At 36.6% G+C, this 18,611-nt stretch overlaps 1 protein-coding gene across 1 annotated transcript in view; it reads right to left on the bottom strand.

The window, feature by feature from the left end:
* Window positions 1-18,611, bottom strand: part of LOC108499708 (voltage-dependent calcium channel subunit alpha-2/delta-3-like) — a gene marked incomplete at its 3' end in the record, with an annotated part of 209,852 nt that overhangs the window by 105,403 nt on the left and 85,838 nt on the right. The window contains exon 3 of the mRNA XM_017819853.1: window positions 12,537-12,653. Within this exon, the coding sequence (XP_017675342.1) occupies window positions 12,537-12,653 (117 nt within the window). The remainder of the gene's footprint in view (window positions 1-12,536; window positions 12,654-18,611) is intronic.

Genomic DNA, 18,611 nt, shown 5'->3' with positions numbered 1-18,611 from the left:
CCAAGGTAATTAAATAATTTCAATGAAACTCTAAAAGCAAGAGCTACAATAGCTTCTGGCTTCAGGAAGTCTATCAAGGCACTGATAATCCCTTTGGTGCAGACTGTCACTTGGAATTGCCTAAAATAATTAACTAATCTCCATTGCTACAGCTTCCCAGCCACACAGGCCATCTCCTTAGCCATGAAAAATGGCAGACAATTCTCAGAAGTGTTTATTTGATATATTGCATTATAGTCATCAGGAGAGAAATGGAGTAATAAAATGTATTTCTCCCAGTTAATCGTGTCCTCGAATAGAGAACGGGGTACTGGGGAAAAGTTCAAAACTGTCACCTGCAGCCAGGGACAGAATGTAGGATATGGCCTGTATTCTCACAGAGATGCAGATCTGATTGAAAAAGGTGAACAATATTTGATTAGTATTACAGTAACATATACTTCTTTTCCATCTGCTCACATCCATCAACATTCATGTGTAACAAAGCTGAGTTTCAACAACCTAAGAGAAGACAGAAGAAAACCCTGAAGATCTCAGGCTATTTCAAACCCAAGGCATCTCTCTGGTTTTTTATTTTTTTATATTCTGGGGTTTGTGTTGATTTAGTTCTGAGGAACTTTTCTTTTACTTTTGTCACGCAATACCCTGATTTTCTCCTGCACATTGCTCTGGGTTTGCAGAAAGCAGCCCGGCCAGTGCCCTCTGTGTGGTTCACTTCTTGCTCTGGGCAGCAAAGTAAAAGCTGAAGGTTCATCAGGCAGTTGTGTCTGACATTATATCACACAAATTTGAGCTCAGAAAACCAGGTGATGAATAAGAAGACAAAAGCCATAACATGTAGTACTTTTTCAAATAAAATACCATCTTTTAAATAAGAGTATAGCAATGTAAGAAGAACTGTATTATAACTGTATCATAAGCTCCAATTACTTTCAAAAACATAGCATTCATCTAATAACTTCTTCAAGTTGTTTAAAGGATCACAGCAATGATCTGTTATCACACCTTATGATGTCAACATGTAAGAGCCATAAGACAGCTCCAAACCTCTCTCCAGCAGTGCTGAGCAGTGTGTTGGGGAAAAGAAATTAAGCCTTTGGCTTTGGTGGGTTTTTTTTTTTTAGTAAACCATTTCAGCTCATGGCAATCAGTGTTTTATGAGCTTCCTGATTTAAAGGTTGTCCATCAGTATATTAATTAGCCACCTATGGACTCTCTTTTATGAATTTATCCAATCCCTTATTGAACTTCAGTCAAAAATAAAGATCAAGAGGTTACTGATTTAATTTCTAGATGGTGAGCATGGAATTATCTAAAGGAAAAGGAAAATAACTATTCCCATTTCTAAAACGATTCATAGTGACATTTAAATGAAAATTGCTTAATTCACAAATCAAGGTAAAATTTCCATTTTTATATGTCAAAAATATTTACGCTAAAATAAGATAATTTAGTCTTCTTAAACCCATCTCAAAAATAACACCATTTTTCAAGTGTAAAAAAGTAAAACTCCATAAATATCCATAAATGTAACACAATTAAGGTAAATGCAGAATTAATGACTCAAGAATTACTAATTTACTGGCACATTTACAGAGGGCTATATTACCATCTCACCACAAGACATGGGAAACGAGTGATAAAAGTATCATTTTACTGACGAAACTCAGTTTTGTCAATATAATGAAAAATCCCTGCACTGTGCAAGCCCCAAGGGGTATCAAAACCAAAAACCCCACTGATGAAAAACTGAGGTGTAAATTAGCAAACAAAGATGTTTACCAATGTTCTCCTTTAACACATTCCCTACCTGTGTCAAAGATTTACCAGTTACAGTGCTTTTAAGCACTGTCTTATCCTTACAATCAAAAATCAAAGAATTAACCTCAGATGTCCCCAGTTTTTTTTCTGATGTATAAAAAGCTGTCCTGTAATCCTTCTGGGGAGGCTGTAGAGTATAATCAATATTATGATAAATATGGCAAGGGTGATTTGAAGATACATGAAACCTCTCAGTGCTGCCTAACTCCATTTTTCTGCAGCATAGCTTGTGCCTTTTGCTGCAGTATACCTTGCTTCTGCAATTCCAACTTCTTTGTAAAACAAGACTCGCAGGTACAGAGCAGTTGTTCCCTTTTTGCTTGCATATACTGTTTCCATTGCAATTTTTCATTGTTCTGAAATGACCCTTCAAAAATACCAGGCACAAGATTTTTCCGTAATATAGTATTTCTGTAGTGCTTTGTGCCTCAATGATTGCTGTAATTTAAACCTTATAATAAAAAACCAGATTAATCAATAAAATTTCAATTTATAGTATTAGTTTGGAGCTGTTTATTTCTTCCTTGAAACACCTTTTTTGTTATGATTTACTCAAAGAGTTTGTCCTCCTGGAGTAGTTGCACAGCATGGCCAGAAGCAATCATACAAGATATGCTGTGTTAGCTTAAATGACAGAGAAATGCATTTAGTCCAAGAATATGTAGCTGTATCTATTTATGTGGACGGTAAAATAAGCTATAAAGTGTTCTCTTTAATTTATTGTTTGTTCCCTTCAGAGTAACTAATTTTAAAACATATACCAAAGTTAATGTGGCATAATTACATGGCACGGAAATGCCACCTGAAATAAATTACTACACTTGTCCTTACTATTGCCAAGCACCAAAGACAGAGCCAAAAGACACAGCGCTTAAGAGAACGTGACACAATATTCTTCCTTCCAAGCTTAAAATAGCACAAAAAATTCACACTTCTGCTCCCACCACCCAGGAATTCTTAACTTTGTGTCACCTCAAAACAGAAAAGCAAGCTCAAGCCCAGGTGCCAGGCTCTGTGCCTGCTCTCGCCCAAGTGCCCAGCGGTGCTGCCTTACAGGGCTGTGGGTTCAGCTGTCCCTGCCACAGATCCTAATTCTACAACAGAAGTGTATCGAGATCCTTTTGGCTGTGTACGTGGAAAGCATCACCTAGGCATTTTTCATGAAGCCTCACATTCAGAGTCCATCTTCTGAAGTGATTTGAAATCCATTAACATGTTATTTTTAAGCACATTTTGATCAATTGGTAAAATTGATCACCAGCGAGACTGTTGTTTTAGGAAGATTCTTTCCACCTCTCCTATCAGCCCTAAAGCTGGTTGATCTCCACTGTTTATACTATCAGAATTTGAACACTATGAGGCTCAGGCTTCAGTTGGTTTGTATTGTTCCTGGGATGTTGCCCTTTTGCCTAGCAAAACCCTCAAATCTATCAATCAATACGCGCCCTGTGTGTGCCACTTTGCCTTATTCCCTCAGAAAATGGAAGTTTAAGTCTTGTTCATATTTTTCTGAAGCTCTAGAGATTCAGGTTACTACTTTGAAAGATTTTTGATCAGACACCCACAGTCTGAGCTCAGAGCTCAGCTTTCTGCAGTTACCATACATTAACAATTGCTCACCTCCAGAGGAGATGCTTTCCTGCCAAGTACAGCATGAACAGCAAAACAGATTTAGCCCAGAAACACATACAACAACATCAGACCTGAAGTGACTTACACACAAGTGATAAGACAATTTCCCTAAACAGCTGCATAGCCACTAGAGAGCTTAAAAAAACATCCAAACAGGAAGATGGTTCAATATTGTTTTAAGTCATCACTGTGATTCCCACAAGAAAATAAAAAGCAGCAGTGTCCATCATATGACCTTATTCATTCCTATCACCCATCTCCTTCCTATGCCTTGCTGTTGTATTTTTCATTGCACAATGAACAAAATTCTAATTACTCTAAGGGAAAGAAAGCCTCTCTTGGGTTTTTGTTTGGGGGTTTCTGGACTGGGTAATTATTCAGTCTTACAATTCTCAGACTACTCAGCACAGCCACGCAAAGCTTTGCCACAGCTCAGTGGAGGAAAAGTAAAGGAGAAAGCCAAGAGGAGCAAGCACCAGAGAAAGCCAGAAAGGAGACTCCTTTTTCAAGAGCCATTGTCAACTAGTAAGTACCTCAAAGTACAGGCTAAGACAATTCAAAAGTCTAATGCTAACAAAAAAAACCTGAGCCTTTTTCTTGGTATTCATCAAAAGGAAGATTAGTTTTAAACGTTTGAAATTCTAGTTGCACCATCAAATCTGGTGTTTTATTGCAGCTGCATTTCACACAGCTGTCAAAATACAGTCCAAAACAAGAACATTAACCAAATTTTCAGTTAAGTCAGTCTCAAAATAAACCCCTGATTTTCCAGGAAAAAAAGAAAAGCAGCATCTCATCTCACTGCTTTTTCCTCCCAAAACTGTTTCACATAGCACCAACAGTGATAATCTTGAAGTCCTGATTTACTCTAACAGAAATTGTGATCACCTGAAATTCAGTGCAGCTGGAAAGAGTTTCTTTACCCCTACCCCCAGCAGCAATTGCCTAGAACAATTAGAGAGCCTGTGCACTTCAAAACACACTGCTACAGTCTGCTCAGTTTTCCAATCTTAAAGAAATTGTTCAAGTAGGAGAAGGAGAAGGCTTATTGTATAAATCTATAAAGTATAATTCTATTCAAACAAGAAGATAAAAGTAACTAGAAAAATGAGAGCAGGCAGAATAACTCTTGAACCAGCAAGTGTTAAAAATCCAGAAGGTGAGAGACAAAGGAACTGTGCTGACCGGTGCTGGGCACGTTGGGAATACGTAATCAGCTGTTAGAGACATAACAAATGAACTAAGCTAGGAGTATTTTAGATTAAGCAGGCATATTCCTACCTAATTACACTGAAGTCAAATAAACTCAAGAAAGGTGGGAGTGAAGAGGATAAATGGGGTATTTGCCCTCAGTTATCTGTGTAGGAGGCTCTTCTCTCTCAATGGTGCTCCCGGGGCAGGTCAGGCTAAGCTGACACACCTGAGCTGGCACAGAACCTGCTGGGAGCAGGAAGAGCAGAGGAAGAGTTAAGGCTCTTAAACACTAATGAATTCTCTTTACAGCTCTTTTCATTGAAATGCTTCTGAGCACTTCAAAATGAAGAATCACACAGAGGTGGATAGTCTCTCTCCTACTCAAAATATTGATAAATGACCATTCATTAAATCCCTCCAAGAAAGCTATTAACAGGCTCCTCCTCACTATTGCTCCTGCTGCTCCCTCACGCTCCACAGATAAAACAGAGGAGGTTGGCATCGCTCATTTAATGGAAAAAGGAGGCAGTGGCTTGAAAACCTGCTCTGTACGGATGCAGTTACACCAAACTGAGCATTCTCTTTAGGAAGATACCTTTTCTTAATCATCTAAACATTAAATTGAATGAGCATAAGGTCTCAGAAAATAGGCTGATGTTACATGAACAGCGAGTAAGCTGTAAGTGCATCTTCTCAAGAGAATATTTATAGTCAATTAAAAATAAGTATCAATAAACCCTCTAAAAGTGAGCTGACACCAAACATCATTTTTTTATGACTTAAACGTACTGGTACTTATTTTTATAATTCCAAAAAATAGATTCAATCATACACATTTACAATACGAAACAAGAATTATGATTGAAAATTGAACAGGTGACAGTTGTGCAAGTGGAATTAAATTTTAATTAAAACATTACTGTTTGAAGTGACTAGTTTAAATCACACATTGAACAGCAAGTTGGACAATATGACTACTTTTGTTAAGATAATTAATGTTAATGTAAAATATGTTAATAGTCTAAAACAGTGATAAGAAAGAAGGATAAATGAGACTAATTTATCCTACTTCTTTCTTCCAAAACTACTTTACTGTTTCCTTCCTGCTGTCTGGAAAGCTATTTTATGTTGATGGCAAAGACATTATGTACTTTTGCAATGAAGCCTAATACAAGAACTAATCTGTGAAGTGGCTGGATTTTCTCTCTGTCTGTATTTTCAGATAAGTATTCCACAGTTGAATGCACTATCTTTAAATACTTTTTGCTTCTCTTCTCAGCACTGAAGATGAGACCATCATAATTGTCTCCAGCAGAAAATGCTTTTAAGTTTTCTCTAAAAGTCTTTATTTTCCTCCTTTTTATCTTAAGAATACTTTTTTCCCTAAAATACTTCTTTTTTCTAAATTTGAACTTCCAAAAGAATTCACTGAATTTCCTAAGACTGACTAGACCAAGGATTATTTTTTTCTTTTAGCATACAAACATGCCAGAGTTTTAAAGATGACAAAATTCAAAGATGATTCAAGTTGCTTCATTTTTCGTAGATATTTATTTCAAACTGCACCAAGGCAATGAAAGCTCCACACTTGCAGAGCCACAGCAGTGTGCACTGTAGCAGTAATGCATCCAGGAGCCCCTGGATACTGCACATACCAGGTGATGTACATGACCTCCTGGAATTCTTGACAAATACATATCATCCCCTAAAAGATCTCTCTTGAGGTTTTCACTGACTTTCTTCTCATTCTGTGAGTTTTTCAGGTTTCACCTCTTCCCTCCTACCTATACCTCTTTAAAGAACAGCTTTTTGCAGAACCAGCTGGATTTTAGGACATATAAGAGGTAAATATTTAATCAATGCACTTGGGCCCCTGCTATGATTCAGGGAGGTTTACAGAAAAAAAAACCCAACCTAACTGTCATTAAACCTATGTAGTCCATTGCACACATAGTACAGGTATGAGAAAATGGTGTACCTTTTTCTTTCATTTCTCTTGTTTACCAGCAGCACCTGAGGACAGTTTGAGCTCTCACACCACAGCTCTGCGATGGGAACAAAGGTTAAGGAGAAGAGACGCCCACCTACACTACAATAAAAGTAAACATTTTTTCCCCTTTCAGTTTTCTTAGCAGTATCTGTTTATAAATACACAAGTCTGTTGAGAAACTCAAAGAACTAAAAAGCAAAGCAGCAACGTGTGATCTAGCTGGTCTGCACTAGAATAGGTTTTCCAATCCTTTATTTGTTGAATATCTGAAATTCTACACATTTAGCTAAAACAACCATCAAGTCCAATCTGAATAAAGAAAAATATTTACTGAACCTTTAAATATTCTCCAAACCATGACTGTCAAGGTTATGTATTATGCTACTGAATCCCCCCCACTGACTGTCAGTGGATTACTAACCATCTTTTCATTTTTCCAGTGTAGTCTAATTTGCAAAAAAGCAAAAACAAGGCTCTTAGTGCTTTCAAGAACAGAAATTTGTCACTGACACACAAAGGATACCAGTAGAGTATCCTTTTGTGAGCAAAATTTAAGTGACACCAAAATTAACCAGCAATAATTACGGTTAAAATACTAAATGTGAATACAAAAATATTGCTGAAAACCTTTAATTTGTCAGCAGTAATTAACACAACTGTAGCCATCTCTCCTTTCTTCGTAATGTCTTTACTCTGTCAGTTAAAACTATTTATAGTAATACTGGGTTGATTCACCATAATTTCCCTCCACCCACAACCATTTATAATTTTTCCTTCAGTAATATTATAAACTTAATGTTGAGGTTTTGGGGTTTTTTTCCATTTCCATCTGCTGGTAAAAAAACACCAACTTTCTTACTATATTTATTTAAAAAAATAAAAGTCAGAGGTCAGCATAGCCCCCACTGAGCAGCACAGTTTTAAAGAGTGCACATTGATATTCATTTTCCTTCTAATTCTGCAGATGCAAATTAGCTCAATGAAGGAACTGAGTGGATAATGGAAAAGTGTTTATTCTACATTGTGAAATAGTGAGCCTAGAAAATTAATAAGTTTTGACATTTAAGATCTTTCTATTTCTATTATATTATATGAATATGAAATATGAATGATTATTTGCTTCTCTTCTTAAGAATGCCATTCCCAATCTAGCCTTGATCAAAGTGATAGAGACCCAGAATAAAAGTACAATGTAATAAAATACACAGTGGGCATTCAAGTCTGTGTACATTTAAAACAGACTCCAAAGAGTGGTTCAAAATTCACCTGGAATATTCCTCACTATTTCCTCAATTGGGGAAGAACTTACCACTAAGTTACTCACTAAAAATTAGTTAAATTCCAAGTACACTCAAGAAAAAAGTACTTGGAAAGGGTTTGTAAATAAAAGCTACACTCACTGACTACAGTATTCAGTATGAATTCTCTACTGAGCTTTCATAAACTCTCTCTATGGAAATATTCTGTAGGGCTCTGAATAAAGAAAATTCCTCTGTTCAGGAACTTTCTCAGCTTTGAAGTACTTGCCATGATCTCTGTGTTCACCTAGCCAAGTTCATATTGCACCCACCAACATCTGTTTTAAATAAAAATTAATTTGTTGACCAGGACACCAATTTACCAGTATTTGCTTGGAAATATCTGAATGCAGTACATGTTGTTTAATACTTTGCTTACGTACCTATGTACATATATATGCAGAAAACCAATAGTAAATTGCATCTGCTGATCTTGCACATAGAAACCTCAAAATGCACGTGTCTAAAAATCTGTACCCTCATGTATATACATCCACAGCCTCAAATGTGCAAACCACATATGCATATGAATAAGCAGAAACGTTTCAAACACATACATTACTTTAACTGTGCCTGAACAGTATCATCCTAATAGCATCTGAAAACATCTTAAAGACTGGTGTAAAAATCACCAGTGGAAAAAAATCCATTTCTCTTCATTGCAAATGTTTGTTAAATGTAAATGCTTATATTCTACTCCTTAGAAGAACATTTGTCTGCATGTGGAATTTCATGATAAAAAGCTTTAGAGTGCCAGGTTTCTCTAGATAAACCCCACTGGTTTACTGATGCATGAATGCACTGAAATTGAATTACTGTACAATAGCAATTACTTTTCACAGTACAGTTATAATGAGAATCAGCTTCACAATGAACACCAGGTAGCTACAGTAGGAAAAGTTAATAAAAAGAAGTCCCTTATTTGCATTTTCCATTGCAGCAATGGTAGTTGCCTTAAAGAAAAATCATCCTTAACACTCCATTTGCCATCTTGCCAGTAAATCAACAATCATTTTTATAGGATCTCTTTATTTACAGAGAAAGACTAATGAAAATAGAAACTTAAATGCACAGCTGAAGTTTTAATAATAGCTTTTGGGATATTCCCTAATAACTTACTTATCTTTCATTTTGCTTTCTTTTTCACTTCCCTCTAGCCTTCTTGGAATTTTTTTCCATTGTGCCAATAAGTAGGAAATGTTAAAGCACCCAATGAACAATTTTAATTCCATCTCTTTTTCAATTTCAAGTTTATAGTCATTTGTTACTGAGCATTGTGTCATAGTGCTCCATTGCTGTTCAGTTTCATAAAACTTACAAAAATTATTTAAAAAATCATGGGTAACTTTACATTAAAGACTGATCAAGCACATTTCCTATGAGTGAAATCATTAAAAGTCCAGGAAAAGCATCTGCAGTAATACCACAAGTGACAGCAGACTACACAAGGCTCTCAAAGAGTTTATTTGTGTTTGGCTGTAAAATTAAACCAACTGCTGAACAGTGCAGGAAACACTTCCACGTCTGCCACCTTATGGGCAGTAAGATTTTTCCCAACTCAAGGGTCATAATCTTAAAAGCAAATGGATACATCAACCTTTGTCACAGATAGAAACAAAGCAACAGCAACACTGAATCAAAGCTGCTCTTAGGTGATTTTAACTTCATTCATGACACAAATAACTCAGAATAAAATATAAAGTTGCCTGCCTGAAATTCCATCAAGTAGGGCAGTATTAGGAAGGAAATGGTTAACAGGAATATCCTGAACTGACATAAACCTGAGGTAAATAGTGAACACTGGGGACAGGCTGGAAAGTTGCTTGCAAGGGTTTCCATCAGTAAGTAGATGACAAAAGGTTATATAATTGGTTTAGTACTTTCAGTTTTCCATTTATCTTATGTATCTGACAGCATAAAAATAGGACATTCTGTGATAGGATAATTGCATACTGAAGGGTAATTCAAACAGGGGATGGATATGATAAAAATCATACTGAACCAACTAATCACTATGAAAAGCGATGAGACAGAAAGATAAAAATTCAACCAGAATATTAAGGGGGAGGAGGGAAAAGAGAGTTCAAACGTGATAGTAGCTTTGAACAAGTTAATGTGTTTGAAAGTATAATGCAAAACAAACCAACCAACCAACCAAACAAAAACCACGAGGCCTTTCCAAGCCATTCTATTTCTATATTTCCTGGTCTTTCTTCTTGGCCTTTTCTACCAATCAAACATTTTATATGCTATGGCCTTCTGAATATTTGTCACCGATTGTTATATCTGCTAGAACCCAAAGAAGTACATTGCTTAAAATGTTTTATCTAAAAAGTATTTTAGATTAAACCATGGATATTGATGTCTACATGAAGCTAATACAATCAGTATTGTAGGGTAACAATTTGGGCTAACTGTGGAACACGTTTTCTGAGCCCTTGGATTTGAACCCTCACTATGGTGACACCATTATTTTAGGGCTGAGAGATATTTGTAGGGTACTTTTCATTCCGTATTTACCCCAATATATCCAACATACTACTCTGAACTCTATGTTTCAGTGCTCTTGCACAAGTTTCCATCAAAAGCTTGTATCAAAATTGCATTATTTTAGAGGCAAGATGATCAGGTTGCAGAGTGGAGCAGAGATCTCAGGTCCATAGGAGTGTTGTAACTCCTATCTCCCCACCCCAGATTTGAGGGGAAAATTAGTTATGATATACAGATGAAACTCCTGTAAAACCTGCACTGTACCAAAAGTTTTTGTACTTCTCAGGATGTAAAACACAAAACACTACTTACTGCCAGAACATAACACGTCACTCACTACAGCTCTAGCAACCAAGATTGACCACTTTATGTAATTATGCAAAAATTAATTGCTCTATTGGAAACTACACTGAACAGATCATTTCTTAAAAGAAGTGACCCTGTCCAAACCAAGCTTTTAGCTTCCTTTCCAAAGACAGAAACCGTCCAAAGAAGGCTCTGGATTTCAGTTACTTTTTCCACCACTAAAATCCATTCATTCAATATTATACACATGGTTTAACTTCACAGAATTTGGGCCCATTTTCACCCAGAGCATGGTGGCCTATATTGATCCTACATTTTTTTCCTCCTTAGATAAACATACCATCTGTTTGAAGAGACCACACCTGTTCTAAACATTTGTTAGGAAGCTCTAATTGAGACACAAACTGCTCTTCCCCACCAACACTCCTCGCTCATGGAATTCTATTCCCTCACCAGCAAGTGTGCAGCTCGCTGGTCACTTCTTGATCCAAATAAGTGCAACTCCAAGAATGATTTTTTCAAATTGTTATGATCTCAGGGGAGCAGTTTTCTCTGCTAAGGAACAAGGAAAACAGTTCCCCCTGAGTCAATATTCTGCAGGCTTCTGGAAGCTGTTGCACACATATTAAAGTGTAGTTTTTCCTCTGAAAAACAGACTGTAAAAATAGCATTGTGGGGTTCCACGTTTATTGTCTTTCTCTGCTTCCCTGCCAAGCGCGCTCCGTTTTACAAGCTGAAATATGTTTTACTTCACTGTCAGCCCAGAAAATTCAACCTCTAAAATGTAGCCAAATTCCTTCCTCCCTTTTGCACCATAACAAATAATACAAGACTGGGGGCGAAATTGTGTCTACAGTTACACAAATGGAATCCCTGTCCTCGGGTGATGCTTTCGGCTCTGCGGTTGAGACATAAATACCTTCAACTCAATTGAGCAGACAAGCCTGGCTGAAATGGAGTAGCTGCTGGTAAACAGCATCACCAGAATGTCCTGGTAGTTTGCTGACACAGGTGATGTAACAGGAACTACTGTTCCAGGCAGTCACCTCCATTTCTAGAAAAAAATAATGCAAAATGAAAACTACAACAGGAAGATCAGTTATTCTTTAGGACCTGCAAGTTACGACGAGCTCCTGTTTGATACAGTAAAACATAGAAGTCAGAATTTTTTCTCTTTCTTATGGTAAATCTCACAGGCATGAAAGCTACTGCAAAAGCAAGATCAGAATGGAGATTTTAGAAAAAAAAACACCAAACCAACCAACCAAATACACAAAAACTTACAGATGTACAGAAAGCTGTCTATAGTTACTTAAGGATCACTATTAAGTTGCCTGTAGAGTGATGTAGTACTTACCACAATTAAAGGAATTTTGTATTTAGTTCCATTTGAAGTCTTTGCTTGTTTTTCTTGATTTGAACTAAAGGACAGTTATTGAACTCAGATATTTCCCTGCAATACTATTTTTGTAAGAGTGAGCAGTGAAATTAAGTCTGCTTTGGTTGGATATTTTGAAATCTAACATTTTAATGCACAACCGTATGTAGTTATGTTTTACTGCACACAAATGATACCTTACAAACTCATATCAGAAATTGGTAGCCCAAACTCTCTTACATTTATCCACTGAAGGTATAAATAATTTATATCTATTCTCTTGAACGCTGATCCTAAAATACTTCTGAATGCTTTCGCATTTCCACTTCAGCACCTTCAATTGCTAGTACAGCCTTCAGAGCAAAACCTAAATTATATACTTAGTTTTACATCACAGAAGGAAATAGCAGGTTGATCTGCTGCTTACCCGTACAGCTTCAGACTTCTTATGAAACATTTCTTCCATATTCTTCGCTAACTTTTTCACAAGCTGGAGGCCATCAATTTCTTCTATTGCAACATCCTTCTCATATTCTTTGTATTTCTGGAAAAAGAAAAAAAAATAGGGAAAAGTTATTCACAGGGAACCAGCTGAAATTTTGACAACTAATTATTAGTTTCGTATTACACTTATACTGACATTCTTCATTTATGTGACATTTATTGGTGTGACAGCAGACTGCCTTGTGCCAAGATGCCATTGCAGGAAGAGAACAACTGGATTGGAACCAGAACTCCATTTAAAACAATAATAAAAATATTTATCTCGTGCACTGTAGGAAAATGGCAATTCCCCTTCACAACATTTAAATTACACCTCCCCCCAACTAAACAACAGCCAAAAAAAAGTAGCCAAAAATACATGTATCCCATCCAAGAACCATTTCAAACCAGTGATATGCTTGGCAATCCACTGAGTCTCAGCAACCTAGAATTATCCTCCTCCTCCTAAGCAGAACTTCCTGTAGACATCTATTCCACAAGCTGCATACAATGCTTACATTATAAATACATACACTACAAGCTTGTCAAGACACTTCCATGCAAAGAAAACCCTAAACAAGTCACAGGAACGTGAGTCTTCATCCCAACACAAGCATAAAAGGATCCTTTATGCACTATGGATGAGCATCACTGTGCGGTCTCGTGTCCCCATGTGACTCTCTCTCAGAATGCCTAGGCACTAAAAATATATTCCAAACTATTTTTATCTACTATTTTCTGCATATCAAAATTTTTTCTTTATCAATGTTTATAAGGGAGCTTGTAAGAATGAATTATTTTCATCTTCTTTCCCGTGTCATTCCAGTATAGCCCCTGCTCTAAGAACAGATGCCTTTCAGTCCAGCTGTGGTTTGCTCATCTCCTTCTAAAACATGTATGATTATGTTGAACTAATCACTGCCCATTTCCAAATCCTCAACCTCTTCACAACCTGTACCTCCATGACACTGCAAGGAAGAAGAAAGGCATATCTGGCTTTTGCCAGTTTTATCCCTGTGTGCCAAAAATACCTTCCAAACCCTTAGGACAACCCACAGTACGGTATTTGAGCCAATAAAATGAAATGGTATTATTCAAAAGATTTATCACTAGAATTCACCTACAGAATTACAATTATCTCCTTGTATAACTCCAGAGAATGAAGAATAGGACAATCAAAAACAGTGGTTCAAAGTGCCTGGATGAACATTAACATGATCAAAACAGTGAATAAGTCATGACCAGTCATGTCCTGGCTGGTGATGGAAGAAAGGATTCTATTTTAGGAGAACATTGTGCCCATTTCTTCCAACAAAACTGATTTTCAAGGTAGAATGACACTTTGGACTTGCTTTAAAATTTATACTTCTCTGTGAAAACTTGTGTGAATATTTTAATAATGAAACAATATTTGATAAAACATAATTTGCAGATAATTTCAAAATAAAGTTAAAAATACAAAGCTGTCAGTAAATATTTAGGGCAATAAAATTTTTACATTCCACAATTTCAGTAATAATTTCATTTTTCCACACTGTTTCCTGTGATGAGTCTCTAGTCTGAGACTTTGATAGCAGCCTAAGCAACCTAAGAAACCTCAAGCAGGCCACTTGGGTTTTGCTCCCTTGGGGAAGGAGGGGAGATTTAGTTTTTTCCCCCCTTCTTGGTTGGCACTTAGATATCACAAGCAGAGTTCTGATTTTAACTCTGCAAGTCCATTTTGCCATCACTTGAGATAAGAGTGGTTTGTCTACAATAGAAAAATATATTTTTATTATTTACTGGAGCAAATACAAGAACACAGTAGACAGAGAGGCAAACATTATTGCAACAAATACTGTGATAAATTGTAGTAAATGATCAGCAAATTGAAAACATTGCCAGGTAATTAATGATGTCAAAGTCTGTCCACATCCCACAGGATTTGAAGCTTTGGAGAATTTAAAACAAATGAAGTACAAATTTGAATCACTTATTTCCAGCTGCACAGATCCTGTTCAACATCTCACCTTCTGATAAAAATAGTTTCCTTTAGACTTGACCTTTGAGTTCTCAGAAAGCATTCTAAAATGCATCACTGGAAGAGATTGCTTTCAGGTCATCAGATTTATTGATTTAAGCTTTGCCATCAAGTGAAGAAAACCAGGCAATTATTCACTGGGTTTGTGAGAAAACTGACTGGTACAGTTGAAGTCCACAAAATTTTCAAGACACACAAAATCCTACCACGTACTCTGTTAGGTTCTTGTGAGAGCATATTAAAAAGCCACACTTCTCAATTTTGATTAACTGGTGCTTTTGAAAATTAAAAATAACTTGTACTCAAAATAGATGTGAATGATTTCTTAACTGATAATTTTTGATTTTATCACTATGCTTGCTCATAGTACATAAATTCTTTTTTTGCTAATTTAAAAGCTAACGTTCCAACATAAAAGAAGAAACAGAAGATATTATTTAAGATCTATTTGAAAAGACCACACATCTTGCATGGTGCCTGTCTAGTCAGTTGTTGGAAACCTTCAAGAACATTCCCAACCAACTAGGAGTGGTTACTTGATCTGCAAGACCCTGCTAACCAAGAGGTTTACATCACAAGAGGTTTGCATAGTATGTATTTTACAGTCATATAAAAAACAATTCTATTTTTTCAGGCATCAGTGAAAGGTCTCAAAACAGGAGAAATTACGTGGTTGGAAAAAGCACCAGCTGTTTTTACTGTCCTTGTGCTCCAGCAATTTTGTCTGGAATGAAGAGGTGCCAGCCTAATCTGTGTCTGTGCACATCCTCTTAGCACTCACTCTGCATGATGCTGGGAATTTAGATTCAATTTAGAAAGTAGTTGTTTTTATAACTACTGCCAATGCAAGAAACCTGAATCACACAAGACAGTGAAAAAACCAGAACCACAGAAGGCCATCATTGATAATGGATTCTCTTCCTTTCACTGCAGAGGCTCTCAGATCTCCAGCTCTCATCATTTCCCTACCACTAAATTTTTACATATTAAATTTGGGGTTAATGTAAATAAACTAAAACAGCAAAGTCCCTTTGAAATAAGTTCAAATTATTTTTTAAATGAAATTATTTCATTTTAAGGTAATCTTGAGAATGCAGCACTGTGCCACTATGGCTCCAAGTAAACAAAATGCTATCGTGGAGTGGTGAAAAAAAAACCAGTTACTGAGCCAGGCTGGCCTTTATACTCCAGACTTGCCAACTACCTTTAGTACTGCTGCTCTGAAGGGCTATTCCAAGCAATGCCTTAAACTGACATTTCCCTTCACTGTAAAAATTATGAAGCTGATGATAAAGCTTTTGTTTTAATTTTAAAATTAAAAAAATTAAACCCTCTTTTTTTTTTCAGTATTTCATAGTTTTATTCCTTTAGAGGATACTGAAAAGTTCTCATCATTTGCAACTTAGGTAGTAATACATGTGCACTGTTATTAAAGGGAGAGAAAACAACTATCGCTTCACTATAAATAATTGACCTCCATAAAAAAACGTGCATGAAAAATTAGAGTCATAGTTGGATCTTTTCTTTTGATAAGTGGATTTCCAATTGTCTAGAAGATTGAGCAGATACAACTTCTGATTTGCTGCATTATAAAAAAAAAAAAAAAAAGAACTTGAAATGCTGATTCTTTCTGCTTGCAAAAATCAGCATTTGGTAAGAAATTCTCCAGAGAGACAGGAACATTTATCATCTGAGAAAGCACACAAAAAATACATTATTTCTTCAGTATCTGTTTTGCCAGATCATTTCACATAAACACCGGGGAAAGACAGACAGTATTTCACTGTCAGAACTCTTAATGTTTTTCATGAGTTTAGGTGTGGGTTTTTTTCTCTTGCTTAATAAATGGTCATCTAGAAATAACAAACCAGAAAGCAACCTATACAAAACTGGGGTCAGGAGCCTTTAATGCAATCCAAGTATTTGGCACTGAAACAACAACAAACACACACACACACCCAACAAAAAGTGCAAACACACAAACAAAAAACCCAAACAAAACCCCATAACAAAGAAAAACACCACCAAAACCCAAACAAACAAAACCAAAATAAAGCTAAACCACACTGAAACCTACATAGTTTGAGTGACTAAGGCAGGAAAAGTACACTCAAAGCAAGATTGTCAGCTACAGCTGGAATGTTTTCTCCTTGTTTTTACTCCAGAGAAACATTATCTTTGTGTTCCAACTTGTAGCTACTTCTATCAAGTCTTATCAAAATCAAGATATTTGCCCTTATGCTGTATATAAAAATATTTCAAGTTACTTACAAGTGTGTAAACAGTCCTTAGTCTCAGTCTTTCAACAAGGCTCTGGGTGCTTTGCACATCTGCAGAACACTACACCCATTTATGATGAAAACAATTCCCACTCCCTGGGATTTTCAGAGCCAGTAAATACCACTACCATCCTGATTAAAGAAAGGAATTCAACAGGAATCTTGTAATAATACTATAGAAGTAATCTCTCTGGTTGCATATTTGGAATGGATATATGCCTGTGAGGTGCATTCACAGCTATAGTTGTACTTACTTTACAAATGCTGCTGTTTGAGAGGTTTTGTCACAGACATGTTAAATCTATATATGCATACATACATTTTGTTTTACAATGAAAAAGCAGAACCGTCATGCAAATGAAAGATCAAATATCCAATCTATCCATTGTTTCCATGACAAAAATAAGTGCATGTTTACTCCACGCCATTTCCAAAAAACCGCTTGCAGATGTTGAAATCTCAACATTGCAAAATGTAAAATGAGATCACAGAAACATACACTTTTGATTAAATCACCAACTTTTGATTTCAGTTGATATCTGTGGCCCAGTAGAAGGGCTGTGCCAGGCAGTGATGGAACAGTTTACACTTGCTTCAGACACTGCCATGGGATCCTAACAGTGACTCCCTTCAGAGGGCAAGTGCTGGTCTGAAGGGTCACAGGAATTAATGGGCTTATTAGAACTATTTGAATTCTGTAATTTAGATTTCCTGACAACCAAATGTAATCAATGAAAGACTCTGCAAAGCTGCTAAAAGCTCACAGATAATACAATTTGCAGCTCTTAATGTTGTTTCTTTAGTTACACAGTCAAAAGTTATGTCAGGGTTCTGAATTAGTTCATTGTTTACCACTAAACCCATGAATTTCATCACCTGTGTTGACATTCCTAACCAAAGTTGCCTTGAATTTTTAGGTAGAGCTCTTCTAGACTGTAGGGATCAGAAGGTTATTATACTACATTTCTATGCATAAAGAAACTTTTTTTCTTTCACTAATCTATTCCTGATCCCAATGTAACATTAAAGCCCATTCATTTCTCTATGCTCTTCTTATTGTATAATGATTTTTACATGTAAGTTTTTATCACAAACGCACAAAACTTAAAATAAATGTTATTAATCCAGGGTGCTTTAAAAACACCTACTCCTCTTTACACGCTATATAGGTTTTGGTTTTTGGGCTTTTTCAGTTATAAAGCCCAAACCCTGCATGAAGCAAACCTTACATGGAGCAAACCGAAAATGTAGTCTCATTAGTTGCTGCCTTACCCCTTTAACAGTTCTGTTGAAATTAAAGGCTCTGTGCACAGAGCAGGGGCTTTAGCAAAATGTGGCTTTGAGCTTCTGAAGCAACACAATCCAGAAAATCTCTCAGAGCATTTTATAAGGTGATATTATTTTAAAACAATATCCACATTCAAACCGATGGGACAAAACCACTGAACGTTCAGACCTTACGCGGCACGAGCTCTTGCAGTGCTCCACCACACCGGCACACGCCCCTTTGGCACGTGAGGGATGGCAGAGCAATTCCCAACAGAAGATTTAAAATCATCCAGCACAGCCTCCAACTGCTTCCCTAGAAGTGAGGGGTCGCTAACCATGCGTGCACCGCCGGAATAAACCTGACTGGAAGCCAAACAAAAAGCCGTCTCCGGAATGACGTGAGCGTGTGAGTGGGAATCTGAGCTTTTCCACTGAGCAGAAGGGTACTCAG

Source organism: Lepidothrix coronata, unplaced genomic scaffold, assembly GCF_001604755.1.
Source record: "Lepidothrix coronata isolate B3197 unplaced genomic scaffold, Lepidothrix_coronata-1.0 Scaffold78, whole genome shotgun sequence".
NCBI classification, from domain to species: Eukaryota; Metazoa; Chordata; class Aves; order Passeriformes; family Pipridae; genus Lepidothrix; species Lepidothrix coronata.
This window is presented reverse-complemented; position numbering and strand designations above follow the sequence as displayed.